Genomic DNA, 13,654 nt, shown 5'->3' on the forward strand with positions numbered 1-13,654 from the left:
GATAATCTCAATTTGTAACAAAGTACTTTATGATCTAGGAAAACCATCCAAATTTAATTAACATATATATGGCTGCAAATTTTGCAAATCAAATTTTTAAAATTAAAATTCCGCCAACTTTTGCAAACAACGAGCTGTTTCTTAGCTTATCAAAAGCTCAGAGTATAAACGAAATTAAAACCTGGTGGAAAAGCTCTTGCTCATGTACAAGAAAAAACTTTTAAACTGTTTTCCATACAACTGATTGTAATACAGGAATAGAGCAGAGTGTCATTTTGGCGAAAACGAAACCTCGTAGTCGCCTTCAACTACTGAAGGCATTCATAACAGAAGGCTTGATACATTTTGTTCTCTTCGCATACATTTAAATTTGTAAAAGTAAGAAAAAAAGACAATTCCACTGATCAAAATATAATGAAATAATCTGTTTTTATTTCTTCACCAAAGTAAAGTTACACATCTCAAGTTCCATTTAAAATAAATTAAAAAGTAATGAAAGATAGCCAAAAATTGCCAAAACAGAAAAACATTTAAAGCTTCCAAGTTCCTGTGTCATTCTTTTTCAAATAAAAAATTCATTTGCTTGATTTTGTATTAAAATGTTCTCTTTCCTTTGCCATGAAGTCAAGAGTGACGTCATCTCCAATCAGCAAAAAGGGTGCCCAGTATTTGATGACGCGGAACTCGTCTGATTCTCTAAAGCTCTTCATGGCCAGGTTTACCTTCTGCAAGGTGTTGATAAAAGCATTTCATGAACTCAAGAGTAACCTTGTCTTCAACCGCCCACAAGGACACCACAACGGACCGAGCACCAGCACCCATAAAAGCGCGCGCAATGCCAACCACACCTTCAGCCTTGATCTCGCCCCGACCACTGTGGCAGCAAATAAGTACAACTAGCTTGGCGCGAAGTTGAACATTCAACACATCTCCAATTGTAAAAATGTTATCCTCTTCTCTTGGCACAGTAGATTTTCGCTTTGGGTCAGGTGTAAGAGCAATTTCGCCAGTTTCCATGCATCCGTGTGCCGCAAAGTGAACTAAGGACACGGAACTGATTCTTTTCAACACCTCACGTTTCGTGGCCTGTCTGCCAGTGATTGGGGTGATATTCAGAATTTTTCCGATCATTTCTACTTCTTCTTCAGCAAACGGAAGCTACTGGAGGAGTATTTCTCCCTTGCTATTAGTAACCTCGGCTAAACACGGATTTCCAACGAGTAACGCACCACTGCTTTTGTGATAATCATCTGGGCAATCGGCAATGAGTCTAAGACTTGTTAACGATGGAGCGAGTCGGATTCTGAACGATTCACACAGGTATTTAGAATTACCATCCTTCAATGCAGCGTAAGGAGCGAGCCATAGGGGTCCATCGGGAATAATAAGTAGCTCATCCCCTATCAGCAGGTCAGCCACCGGCTTCATGACGGTATCATACAAAGTGCTCAAGCATTTGTTTTGTTGGATGGGAGGTTGAGGGTTTTCTTCTTTAGTTTTGTCATCCACTTTCGAACGGCTCTCCCTCAAAGCATCCAAAGATCGATTCTCGCATCTCACATTAGAACGAACACCAAGTTGTGTATAAATACCGAGCATGAACGACTCAAAGTACTGGCTGGCTCCACCATTCTCCGAAACAGAACCATTGAGTTTACTTTGTCTTAAATGAACTTGTTTTCCTTCAGACACAACCCAAAGATTGATGTCAGCTTTGTTCACTGCCTGAAAGACGGTGTCTGATGAAACTTTCTTTAAAACTGCTAAAATTTCATCGCCTCTCTTGTGCTGACTCGTTCCACCACGAAAACTGGATTCCATGAGGTCGGTCAGAGCTTGAGCTCGTCCTTTCTCAGCAGCAAATAGGGCTTCAACGATATTACCTTGTTCTACGAGAACTCTACTCAAACCCGTATACGCGTCTTGATACTGATCTCGAAAATTACCTTTCCATTCATCTTTAGATTTTAGAAGTATTCTCAAGGAATTGCTTAAGTCTATACTAGTTTGGTAATGTTCAACGGCTTTTGGCAGTCCACCCTGCAACTCAAAAACACATCCTAATGAATAGTAGGCCATAGCCTCTAAGGATTTGTCTTCCACCTCTTTGGCAATTTTGAGCGCTACGTTGTATAAATTGTTGGCCTTTATCAAATCTCCCAGAGTTAGATAAGCATTTCCAAGATTGCCATTAGCAACACCCTCCCCACGCTTGTCTCCTACTTCCTTGGCTATTTTAAGATTTAGGTTGTGGTACTCTATGGCTTTTTTGAAATCACCTAGACGGTAATAAGCATTTCCAAGATTACCATAACCTATACCCTCCCCATACTTGTCTCCTACTTCTTTAACTACTTTAAGATTTAGGTTGTAGTACTCTTTGGCTTTTTTGAAATCACCCAAATGGCAATAAGCATTGCCAAGTTTACAATAACCTAAACCCTCCCCATACTTGTCTCCTACTTCTTTAACTGTTTTAAGATGTAGGATGTGGTACTCTATAGCTTTTTTAAAATCACCCAGACAACAATAATCACTACCAAGATTGCTATTAGCACCACCCTCCCCATGCTTGTCTCCTACTTCTTTAGTTATTTGAAGATGTAGGTTGTGGTACTCTATGGCTTTTTTGTAATCACCCAGACATTTATAAGCATTGCCAAGACTGCCATAAGCAACACCCTCCCCATGCTTGTCTCCTACTTCTTTAGCTACTTTAAGATATAGGTTAATGTAACTATGGCTTTTTTGAAATCACCCAGACTCCCAACCCCAAGATCGTTGTATGCGTCGCCCTCCCCATGCTTGTCTCCTACTTTTTTAGCTACTTGAAGATGTAGGTTCTGGTACTCTATGGCTTTTTTAAAATCACCCAGACTCCCATAAGCATTGCCAAGATTGCAATAAGCATGACCCTTCCCACGCTCGTCTCCTTCTTCTTTAGCTATCTGAAGATGTAGGTTGTAGTACTCTGTGGCTTTTTTTAAATCACCCAGTTTGTAATAAGCATTACCAAGATTGCCATAATTGTTACTCTCCTCATGCTTGTCTCCCTGTTTATAGAAGTCTATGACTTTCTTGACATCACTTGAACTTGTATTACCATGGTCATGGCTAATATGATCTTTTTCCTCCATGAACTTATCTCTCATTTCTTTGATAGACTGCATTCTTAATGTCAACAAGATCCTATAACTTTTGTCAATCTTCTTCCATGTTAAGGTTTAAAAATGTGGAAAAAACAAAAATGATTATTTTTCTGATCACATTGGTATAATAAATAGGCCAGTTTTACAGCTGCTGGCTTGGTTCCCAAGCCTTTGAACAGGAGTGTGGCTAGAGGTGACCTGGTTATGACACAAACGTTGCCGCTTTTAAATGCAAATTACTTTATTATTTATAATACCGGTACTCACTAGATACTGGTCTCTATCACAACAAGGTCACCTTCAGCCTCACTCCAAATCAAAGGCTTGGCAACTAAGTACACAACTGTAAAATAGCCTATTACATGTGGGAAGGCTTGCGTTTAAAGTAGATATTTAATCAACATTCAGTCTCTAGTAGTAAATCTACACATCACAAAGAGTTTTCTTTCATGTGCTACCTCAAATTTTAATGCAAAATATCTAGGTGTAATTTCTTCTTTCCAAAAACCAGGAAGCACTTACTCAATTTTTAAATTAACATATAGCTTTAACATCCGACTAATGTTTTACAGTAGAGGAAGAAGTGAGTCTAGAAGACTAATATGTGCCTTTGAAAGTTCTATTTGTCCATAGGAAAATGTGACGAAAGTTTACTAGTCTCTAAGTAATAGAAAAAATTTAAAGGGGAGAAAATTAGCATAATATATATAAACATTACCAAGCTTCTTTTTCTGGCTCATTTTGGAGAGATCATCTACCCAAATACCATGTATAAACTGGGTGAATTTAAGTCTTTTAACTAAACTAATGTACCAGTTGTGGCATGGATAGTATGGCTAGGTCATGGCTCAATGGAGTGTATCACTATTAAGTTATGACCTATTTACTTTTCCCACATTTTTTAATCACACACACTGAAAGTATGAGCTGACAAGTTCCCATCATAACTAATACCCTTCTTCAAATCAGTTTTCTCCCTTAAAATGTCAAATTATGGAACATTTCCATTACACCCAAGGTTAAGAACTTAAGATTCCTTAAAAGGATACAGCTAATCCCTTATCACACCAAGTAATTGCTTCTTCAAATCTCTTCAGTTCAACACAAGCAGTGGCTCCTGTAGGCAACAACTCAAAGCAGCATATAATTAATGTAGCTCAATAGCCAGAAACCTGATTGAAAGCTAAATCATTACAGACCATGAAAAAAAAACAGATTTGCTTTTGACAATTGAAACTTATCTAAGAACATTTGAATTGGGACTGACAATTCCCACAAAATCACTAAGAGATATAGATAGAAGATAATACATGCAATGGGAGAATGGAACAATGAAACCCATTTTTTAAAATTTTTATAGTAGTACATTTTTTAGTTAATCTTTTTAAAAATAGGTTAAATACAAATTAAAAAATATATATATATTTGATAATAATCCTAGATTCCTTTTTGTTTGAGTCAACATACTTGATTGAATCAATCAGTTGATAATTGATTTCTGGGAAGTGACTCAAACTAAAGTTTTAAGTTCACCAAGAATAAGATTTACTCATGCAGTCTCTTTAATTACATTATTATTACATGTATTTAATAGCACTTGAAGTTGAGTTATACTTGATGAATGAGGAATGTCAGTTAAGTTAAGTTAAGTTAAGTCCTAATACTTCTTTTCAAAACAGCTAGACAGTGACTAAACATATCTGACACCACTACCTCACTCACTGAGCAAAAGGAAACTAAAATACTCCTACTGAAATTTTGCTGTGCATTGACAGCATTGAGATCTTCATCCAACTCAAAATAGAATTCTCATCATAATGGAAAGTCATGGCACAGCAGTCAAGAGCTGGATTCAAATGTACATCAGGGTGGTCTTGACCTCTTAATGAAAGTCAATTGAGACAAGATATAACTTCATATAACCTTAGAGTGTTAAGTTCTTTTTTTAATTATTATTATTATCGCACAGCTAACATTTCTAACCTCTCACAATTGCCTTGAGGAAAGTTGGATTTAACTCATTGGCAGCTTCTGCATCCCTCAGTGAATCCTGGTGATTTCCTGTTTGAAAATAAATATCTCTGATTATCTGTTCATGTAGCAAACCTACCACCTATACAATATAACTTAAGGAAAAACTTGTGAATTGCTCTTTGCATGTTTGAGAGGCCAAGATAAGGCATATATATTTTTTCGGATTTTTTATTTTTAGACATATATTCAAAATTATCACCTTTTTCAAAAAGCCCTGAAAGCCCTTGCTGAGGACAGAAAAATGCATATTAAAGCTCTCATCATCTTACCAAGCTTAAAATGTGCAATAGCCCTGTTGTTGTACAGTTTGGCCTTCAGTTCTTTGTCATTGCAGTTCATTCTAATTCCTTCTGTGTAAAAGTGAATAGCATTGATGAAATCTCCTTTCTTGAAGGCCTCTGATTACCCTCATTCCTATAAATATCAGCTGTGGCTGCAAAAAAAAATTAAAAAATAATTTATGTCAAAATCTGTGGTTGTATTTAATTAGTGTATAAGCAAGCTGCAAAGATCTGGAGATTTAAAACCTGCAGATTTTTCCTTTTGTGCCAGCTGCCACTTCTGCACCTGCCTGACTTAAAGCATCCCCTGAAAACCTTAGATGATGTCTACAGTATCAAAGATGGCCCCACTCACAGGACAAACCCCACTCAGTTAGTTTATGAAAGACTTTTTTCGGTTGGAAGCTCAACCAATCAGACTCAGTTGCATGCTGTTATTGTCCAGGAGAAAGCATAATCCCCTCTTTGGAACCCAAAATCTAAGTGCAATCAAGAAAATTAAGATAAGAACCCCAAGATAACCATAATAAAATTGGACATGGGAAATCTGGAGTTCAAATGTTATATTTCTCTGAGGAAGTGACCCAAATCCTCATTTTTCTTGAAGGTTTGAAGACCCATGTGGAAGACCAAGAGTCTTGTTCTGTTTCTGTGAGCTCTGATAATCAGAGAGTTGGCAAAACTGTAAGTGTAAAAGAGTCTACTGCTTTAATTACATTTAGATGGTTAATGTCAGTCAATAAGATCCAAATGTTGCAATCGTACAAACCAGACGCAGTATTACCTATAGACAAATAGTTATGATATAAATGATAAGAATAATATTAAGATGAGATTAATATTTATGATGATGCTAATAATGATGAGAATTAAGTGTCACTCAATCTGAAGCAAACCCCTTGGCATTTAAACTTTTGGAGATCAGTTTCTAAAAATTCCTATCCCTCGGGCAAAATACGGGTTTAAATGCCCCACCCAAATTTTTATAAAAAGCAAAATAATTAGCAACTGCGACTTTCAACAATTGACCAAGCTTTAAAATTGAGAACTTGTGCACTTATTTATTCTGAGCCATTTGTTAGTGAAAGTGCACTTAATGTACCTTAAACACCTCCATATTCAATGATATATAACAGTTGCATTGTAGTGGAAAGTCTTGACACTTCTGGTTCAAATTCCCCAATGCCAGTCAGGCAAGGTTCAATCTCCCCCCTCCTCCCCCCTCCCCTTTGCCTTGGATGATGATCAAAAGCCTGTGGGTTGCTCGAGGAGAAGGGAGGGGATGTTGAAGCTTTCAAATTGACTGCTGCATTATAATGAGAAGATGATGATGATGATGGTACTTTGTAATGATGCAAACTTACAAAATGGATGCTGTATAATGATCAAATTAAGTCTTTACTTATTATAACTTTGTGTACTTGCTTTGAACTTTTAGAAAAGAAAACAACAAAGGTTTCTGTGTCATAGATCCTTCTCAATGAACAGCATAATGTAATCATAGAAGAGAGTCATGACTGGCCAAATATCCTTTAAAGTGGTCATACACTGTATATATCCTTCTCTACATTTACTTATTCTTGAAACTGGTGGAATAGAAATTGTTCTAACAATAACTGAAGCCAAAGTTCAACATAGCTCACCTCGTAAAGAGTCCTCATCAAAATCTGGTGCATTTTCTTTGTCAGGTAAGTCTTCATTTTCAAATGGCACTTTAATTGGACTTCTTCCTGTAGCCATAGCAACTGTAAGAAGATTCTTCTTACAAAGTTGCTGTTTTAAGTTATCCTGGCCTGAAGAAAGGATGGTTGCAAATGGTAACAAACATCAACTCAACATATTACCCAAAATAAATGTTTTTTCCCTTTTGGGAATGGGAAGGATACATAAACACAAAATCACAAGCAATTAATATTAATGGAATTACTAAAGCAGAAAAAGAACAAAAGATATATATATATATATATATTGAAGAAAACAAGCATTTTATTTTTGAATGAACAGTAATCCACTTCTCATTGTGATAAATTTCAAGATTTATAAAGTACATTCCCAATTGACTGAGATAAATTGGTTAAACATCAACATCTTTGTGTTGCAAGTTCATATAATTTGTTACAGAAAACAAAACATATCTTAATTAGCAGATGACAAAAGGTAAAACTTTACTCCGGTACCAATCAATCATTACCAGTTGATGAATTGGATTCCTAAAAATCGGAAGCAGTTAATTGAAAGGACGCTTGCTATACTGAATCACTAGCTGACATATGAAGAAGAATCGATTTGTCTCAATACTAAACAAGGAAATCAGTATAACAGTACAGTTTGGATGGAGAATATAAGTACTCTATCCAAAATACAAAATAATTTTCAAACTATAAAATAATAAACATATGACATACACTGGACATGTTTATCGTTTTTTGATCAAATACATCGTAAATACAGGAGCAAATTAATTTATACAAATATACGCCCTACACGAAAGCTTGTGCAATTAAAACACGATTGTAAGCAATTGCTCCACATGAGACGCAAACGAAACTGAAAGTGTTTCGATCATCAGCGCTTAATTGCACTAAATCAAATCGATAATTTGGAAATTCCTTTTGGCCTACCTGCAGAATACCCCGCCACTCTGGTCCACCTCATTCACATGTGTCGGGAGGCTTTGGAGATCGAGGCCTAACACAATAAACGTCATTCTTATTCGACTTATTCAATGACATGTAAATGAGTGGCAGGGCATTCTGCAGTTGCTCCGACAGTTGTAACTTGTTCAGACAAGCTCAGCTTAATTAGCTTTTAAGTAACAGACGTGTTACATGTGCAACAACAATACAAAAATTATTGATACACGCCAGAATTAAGTAAAAGTTAGCCATCCTCGTCAGTTAACGGCAGGAACGTCTTCCATTGCCGGAAATCAGAGAAAATTAGGAAAGATTAAAAACATTTGATAGAGAAAATGTTAACTGAGAAACTCGAAATAGAGGTATTTACCATACAGTCAAAAATCTGATACAACCATGCGTTCTTACCTCGTCGCGGAAATGAAAGGCAAGTTTGACTGTTTAAGAGCCTCGCTTCCTCACCCCGACTTGGAAATGATTCAGAGAAAGTCAATAAGACTAATAAAGTGCCAAGAAACACTCGGAAGCTATGTTATAGAACGAAGAACCTCAATAGCGCGTCGTGAAAACAAAAGGAAAGATAGTTCGGCCCATAACTCTGTGCAAGCTTGAAGCCGGAAGTGCTTCAGCTGAAATTGAAAGAAGAGCCCGTAATTCGGGTTTTCATTTATAAACAAAGTCTGAAGTTTGGCCAAATTATTGCTTTGAGGTTAAAAAAGCTGTTACTTTCATGCATCGCAGTCTTTCAATATTGATAAATATTAAAAACATAGTAAAGAATGTTATAACTTTTTTTACATGGAAATGAAAGAGGAAAGGTGAATTTCTAACCGACACTAAACCCTAAAAAAAAATTGATCTACATCATAAAGAACTCCCGGAAAGGTTTAAAGATAATTTATTAGCAATAGTTACAAATCAAAATTACGACGAGAACAAACTGCTAAAAACTGACTACACAACGTTTTTATATACATAAGAATTAAAATATTTCTCGTGCGCTTCTCGCGTTCTTCCAAGGTCCACTACATTTTTACATCTCACTTTTACAAATTCTCATTAGCACTCTTTACATAACACAAGAAGTAAGTCTTTCTAAAATTAGAGACAAATTCATTTCGGAGTATTTTCATAAACATTTTGCTGCAGCGTGAACATTAAATGTTATTTATCGTATTTTCATTTTGCGATTGCATACCCTTCAGAGGACTTTAGAGCCCGGAGGGTTTGTGGCACCGCACTGGTTCAGGGGATACGTTTCAAGTGTTTTTTTCCCTTAAAGACCTTTTTGGATTTTCTTTATCTGGCAGTGACATACCCTAGTATTTTCAAGACTTGTGCAGTATTTTGACTTGCCTTACGGCCTTGTCAAAATACAAACAAGGAATGAAAATACTAAGCAATACTACACACCAAACAGTTTAATAACCTATTTATTATCCAATTGCTTTTTTTCTCCTGCCAAGTCTTTCTGCTCATTTCTCATAAGGTGGGAAAAGTAAGGCGGATAAAGAAACGCAGCGTGCGCAGCCAACCGCCTTAACAGATTTGTTTACTCTACAAAATAACCAACGGTACACATATGGGATATATATTCACGTTATTTGAAACAACTTTGTGCAGTTGGATTATAAGACCAAATTATCTTGTTGTACCCCTCACCGTTACAGCACCAAAGTTTCCTTACCAACTAAACCCATTTATTCATACGTTACTGATACGTTGTAATAATCCGTTGTTGACGCGAGGCCAAAAGCAACCAATATAAACCTAATAGACTACATTTGGAGTAGAAATCTCCCAAAAGCTTAGGATACTTTGTATATATGTATATAACTTAACATCACTGACATACTTCTCGAACGCTTCACATAACATTAATCTCTCTCTCACTTTCATACAATCAGCTATACTTTGTATGATTATATCTCATTTATAAATGTTTCCTTATCCCTCTGCACACTAAGCTTAAGAGGTAAATCTTAGAAACACAATCAACAAGCATTCCTCGTGTTTGAAATAAGAGAAAACGAGTGGCTTCGGGGACAAGAGTGGGTACCCTGTGATTTTCCTTTCCTTTCTCACTCTAAAGGGATGTGGTTACAAAGGATGTTCCTGTCGTCGGTGAAAAGCTTTTCCCAAAAGAAACTCATTAAGGAAATTCTAAAAGTGGTGGTGCCAAAAACTGCCAAAAGTGTGTTTATAGTATCCATATCCAAGGAGTTCTTATCTGTATATGCTCTATGCATCTCGTGGATTTTCACACTCACAGCCAAAAGGGTAGCCATAAGATTGATAAGGGTAACAACGAAAAATACGAAGACCGTTATTTTATAAATAACAAATACGTAAATGGGATCACTCTGCTTCAAAAAATTTAACTTGGTGTAATTTAGAAATCCTACAGCCAAAGTTCTGAGAATATAACTTACTATCAAGAAAAAAATTATGACCCGAGATGATGAAGACTCGATAGAAATGAATAAGTTGATGTATCGACACAAGGCGAGGGTGAGAAGAAGAACCAGAGTCAAGAATGAAGGAACAAACATGAGCTGATATAGAATTGCCTTGTAACCGAGGAACTGTGGAACATTCCGTAAAGCAGCTATGAAGATAGCGGTGAAAATACACAGCGAAGCCAGCCACACTATTGTTAGCTCTTCCGAAAAAGGGAAAGCGGCCTCTTTTTTGCACTGATATGCGGTGGATTGGACGCTGAAACAAGCAACATCACGAATCATGTACAGAATTGCCCCAACTAGTTGCCATAGCAACAACAAACTGAAGGCCACTGAATAACAGGGATTTCTTTGTCTTGGCCAGACTAGTATTATTTTGGCTGATTTCCGTAGCAATGGCTGATCAATGTCGGAGCAAGCTGTCATCATCGTAGCGTCACAATCCCCTGTGTACGAAAAGAATATAAAGTAAATTGAGGGGGTGCTCAATCCAATTTTTTGTGGGTGTGTGCCGCTGGTCTTTCAGAAGGCCTTACCCCGTTACAGTCTATTCTGTGGCTAATTATCGACCCCATCTTGGTCACTTTGGCAATACGTGCTGGTAACAAACTTTTAACAACGAACTTTCCGTTTTAAAGTCCCTACTTTCCTCGAATTTTCTTGCCCCAAAATTCCGAAGATGTGCGACCCCTTTCCTGTAATGAACTCTGTTAAAAATGATCATAGTCAACTCGGTCGTGAAAATGCCACTCTATCCAGCGGATCATCCCCATCAGCCTATGATTAAGAAGTACACCCCACGGGTTGGTCATATATACTATTTTGCCTCTGCTACGATCTATATACAGCAGGAATACACGGTGCATGTTCTTGTAGCAAAGTAACTGAAGCTTGAAGTGAACCTTACCTTGTATAGATTCTTCATCAACATCCTGTGAAATTTCTTTCTCAGCTGGTTCAACGTCCACAATTGAAACTTCAGTTGAAGTCTTCTCCATAGCCACTAAAGATGTGAAAAAATGTTTGTTTTTAAATTCCTGTTTTAACAATGTCATGTAAAAAGTAAGTTGGTTTTAATCTTGTGGAAGACAGAGATAAGTGTCAGTGACTGTGTGATGTTCATATCATTTACCGCCCCAAATCAAAACACATCCGCGAAGTTTGAACCAATCAAAGCTGGAAGCTCTAGCTCAAAATATATGCACACCCAGTTTCATCTAGAAAGATAATCTAAGCAGCAGTTTCCACCCCACAATCAAAAGTTCAAATAAAAAACCTTAAATGCATGAAAAATTATAGTTTTAGTGCGAGTCTCGTACTCAATACGTGACTTTTGTCACGAGTCACGTTCTCACGCGGTCTCGCTGTCTGCCCGATATCGAGTCACGCACTCCTTACAAAAAAAATTCTAAAGCAGGTATTTATTTTAAGAGACTCTTCAAATCATATTTGATATCATTTTGCACACTTTCCTTTGTGGAACTTTATAGTTTCTTGCTTAGTGAAGCAACAGACTGTCACGAACTGACGTAGCCACTATTGTTGTAAAATATTCACTAAAATACAACTAGCGGCGTGATGATTTAGCGTTGCGCTCAGGCGGCAATTATTTCACGCAGTGTGAAGACTAATCTTAGCTTTCGCCGTTTAGAAAAGACTGATGGAAATGTAGACTGTCTCCATTAGCAAAGAAATTTTATGCTAGATTGCAGCCATTCAAATTGCCGTTCCGGAGAATCGCTTTGGGAAAACAGCCGTCACAACTCGCACAAATAGTGTGGTCTAGTCTCCTTCGTAGCTGTTCTTAAACTCGTCACGCAACGCTCCTCCCTACGTACGGCTGCTTACTTTTGCACTACATTCCTTTCCCGTTACATGACGAGTCTAAGCACGGTTGCGAAGGAGACTTAACGTGATCATGCCCGGAAAATTTTTCAGACTGTGATCACAATTTGTAACTTCAACCTACGTGATCATCCTTTGTGACCTTAGGGACCTTAGTAAAAAAAAGAACAACAACAAAAGAACCATACATATTTAATTTGGTTATTGGCGCTGATCGAAGCACTTTCAATTTCGTAAATAGAGTGAAAGTGCTTCGCTCACCACTAAACACAAAATTAAAGCAATCTCTTGAACTTTCCTCGAAACACTTAAGACTGATTCGGTTTTTTCCTTGATAAATACCAGTTTTTTATTCCTGTGGCTTTTTGTTGCATTCGTCAACTCTGAGTGTAAGTTTTAAACAAGTGCACCCCAGCGCCAGATTCAAGTAAAAGTTAAAAATCTCAGCAGTTGTAACTCAGCGCCTTCATGCCCAGAATTCAAAGAAAATTTGGATAAGTTAAAAAGAAACTGGAGGAGAAAACAACAACTGAGAAGCTCAAAGTAAAAATATTTACTCAGTATACAAAAACCTCACACAAACCTGTAAAGCTTCTCACCTCTGTTGTGGAAACGGAAGCGATGTCAGCAGCTTTTTTACGACCTTGCTTCGTACCTCAGTCCAATAAGGAAACCTTTCAAAGAAACTCACTGGAATTGATAAGGTTCTTTCAAAACACGAGAGAAAATACACGTTTTGGAATGAAAAATCTCAAAACCACGATCTTAGCAGTAAACTTGCCGACGCCGTTGTTGGGGAGTCGTGTTATATCAACATAGGTGTAGAAAGATAAAATTGATTTTAATTTGGGGATTGGCACGGATCGAGTTGCTTTCAGTTTCGATAATAAAATAATGAACGAAACTGAAAGTGCTTCTATCAGCACCAAACAGGAACTAAAAATCCCCCACTTTTAACACTTCTGAGCGTGGCTGAGTGGGTAAGGCGCTGGGTTCCGGGTTAAAGTCCTTGGCTGCACTTTGTCTATAGCCAATCGGTTTGCCTTTTGGCAGTTGGGATTTTTGTACACTATATTTACTTGCAGTGTTAATTGACAATTTGTGTCAGTGGACAAGAGGAGTCACTCCGTAGAATTTCCACCACTAAATCCTATTATTTTTATTTTTATGTTTTTTTTAGTTAAATAGCCTTTCTTTTTCTCTGCATTTTTTTGTAAATTCGTTAGCATCTTAGGTTAAGTTTTGAA

General features: G+C 37.1%; 1 protein-coding gene and 1 pseudogene across 1 annotated transcript; both read right to left on the reverse strand.

The window, feature by feature from the left end:
* Nucleotides 1-491: 491 nt before the first annotated feature.
* Nucleotides 492-8,666, reverse strand: LOC131799826 (tetratricopeptide repeat protein 28-like; annotated as a pseudogene).
* Nucleotides 8,667-9,060: 394 nt separating this feature from the next.
* On the reverse strand, nt 9,061-13,151 carry LOC131799827 (uncharacterized). Its single transcript, XM_059117515.2, has 3 exons — nt 13,007-13,151; nt 11,470-11,565; nt 9,061-11,008 (listed from the first exon to the last, which is right to left on the reverse strand). Exons 2-3 carry the CDS (start codon nt 11,558-11,560, stop codon nt 10,182-10,184), a joined length of 918 nt encoding a protein of 305 aa, XP_058973498.2. The 5' UTR covers nt 11,561-11,565; nt 13,007-13,151; the 3' UTR covers nt 9,061-10,181.
* Between the last annotated feature and the right edge of the window lie 503 nt (nt 13,152-13,654).

Source organism: Pocillopora verrucosa, chromosome 13 (genome assembly GCF_036669915.1).
Source record: "Pocillopora verrucosa isolate sample1 chromosome 13, ASM3666991v2, whole genome shotgun sequence".
Taxonomy (NCBI): domain Eukaryota; kingdom Metazoa; phylum Cnidaria; class Anthozoa; order Scleractinia; family Pocilloporidae; genus Pocillopora; species Pocillopora verrucosa.

Excerpts from the sequence above, each read along its gene's own strand:
- LOC131799827 (XM_059117515.2), bottom strand. The coding sequence starts at position 11,560 with ATGGAGAAGACTTCAACTGAAGTTTCAATTGTGGACGTTGAACCAGCT. Across the intron at positions 11,009-11,469 it reads TGATGAAGAATCTATACAAG|GGGATTGTGACGCTACGATG; the intron begins GTAAGGTTCACT and ends TTTCGTACACAG.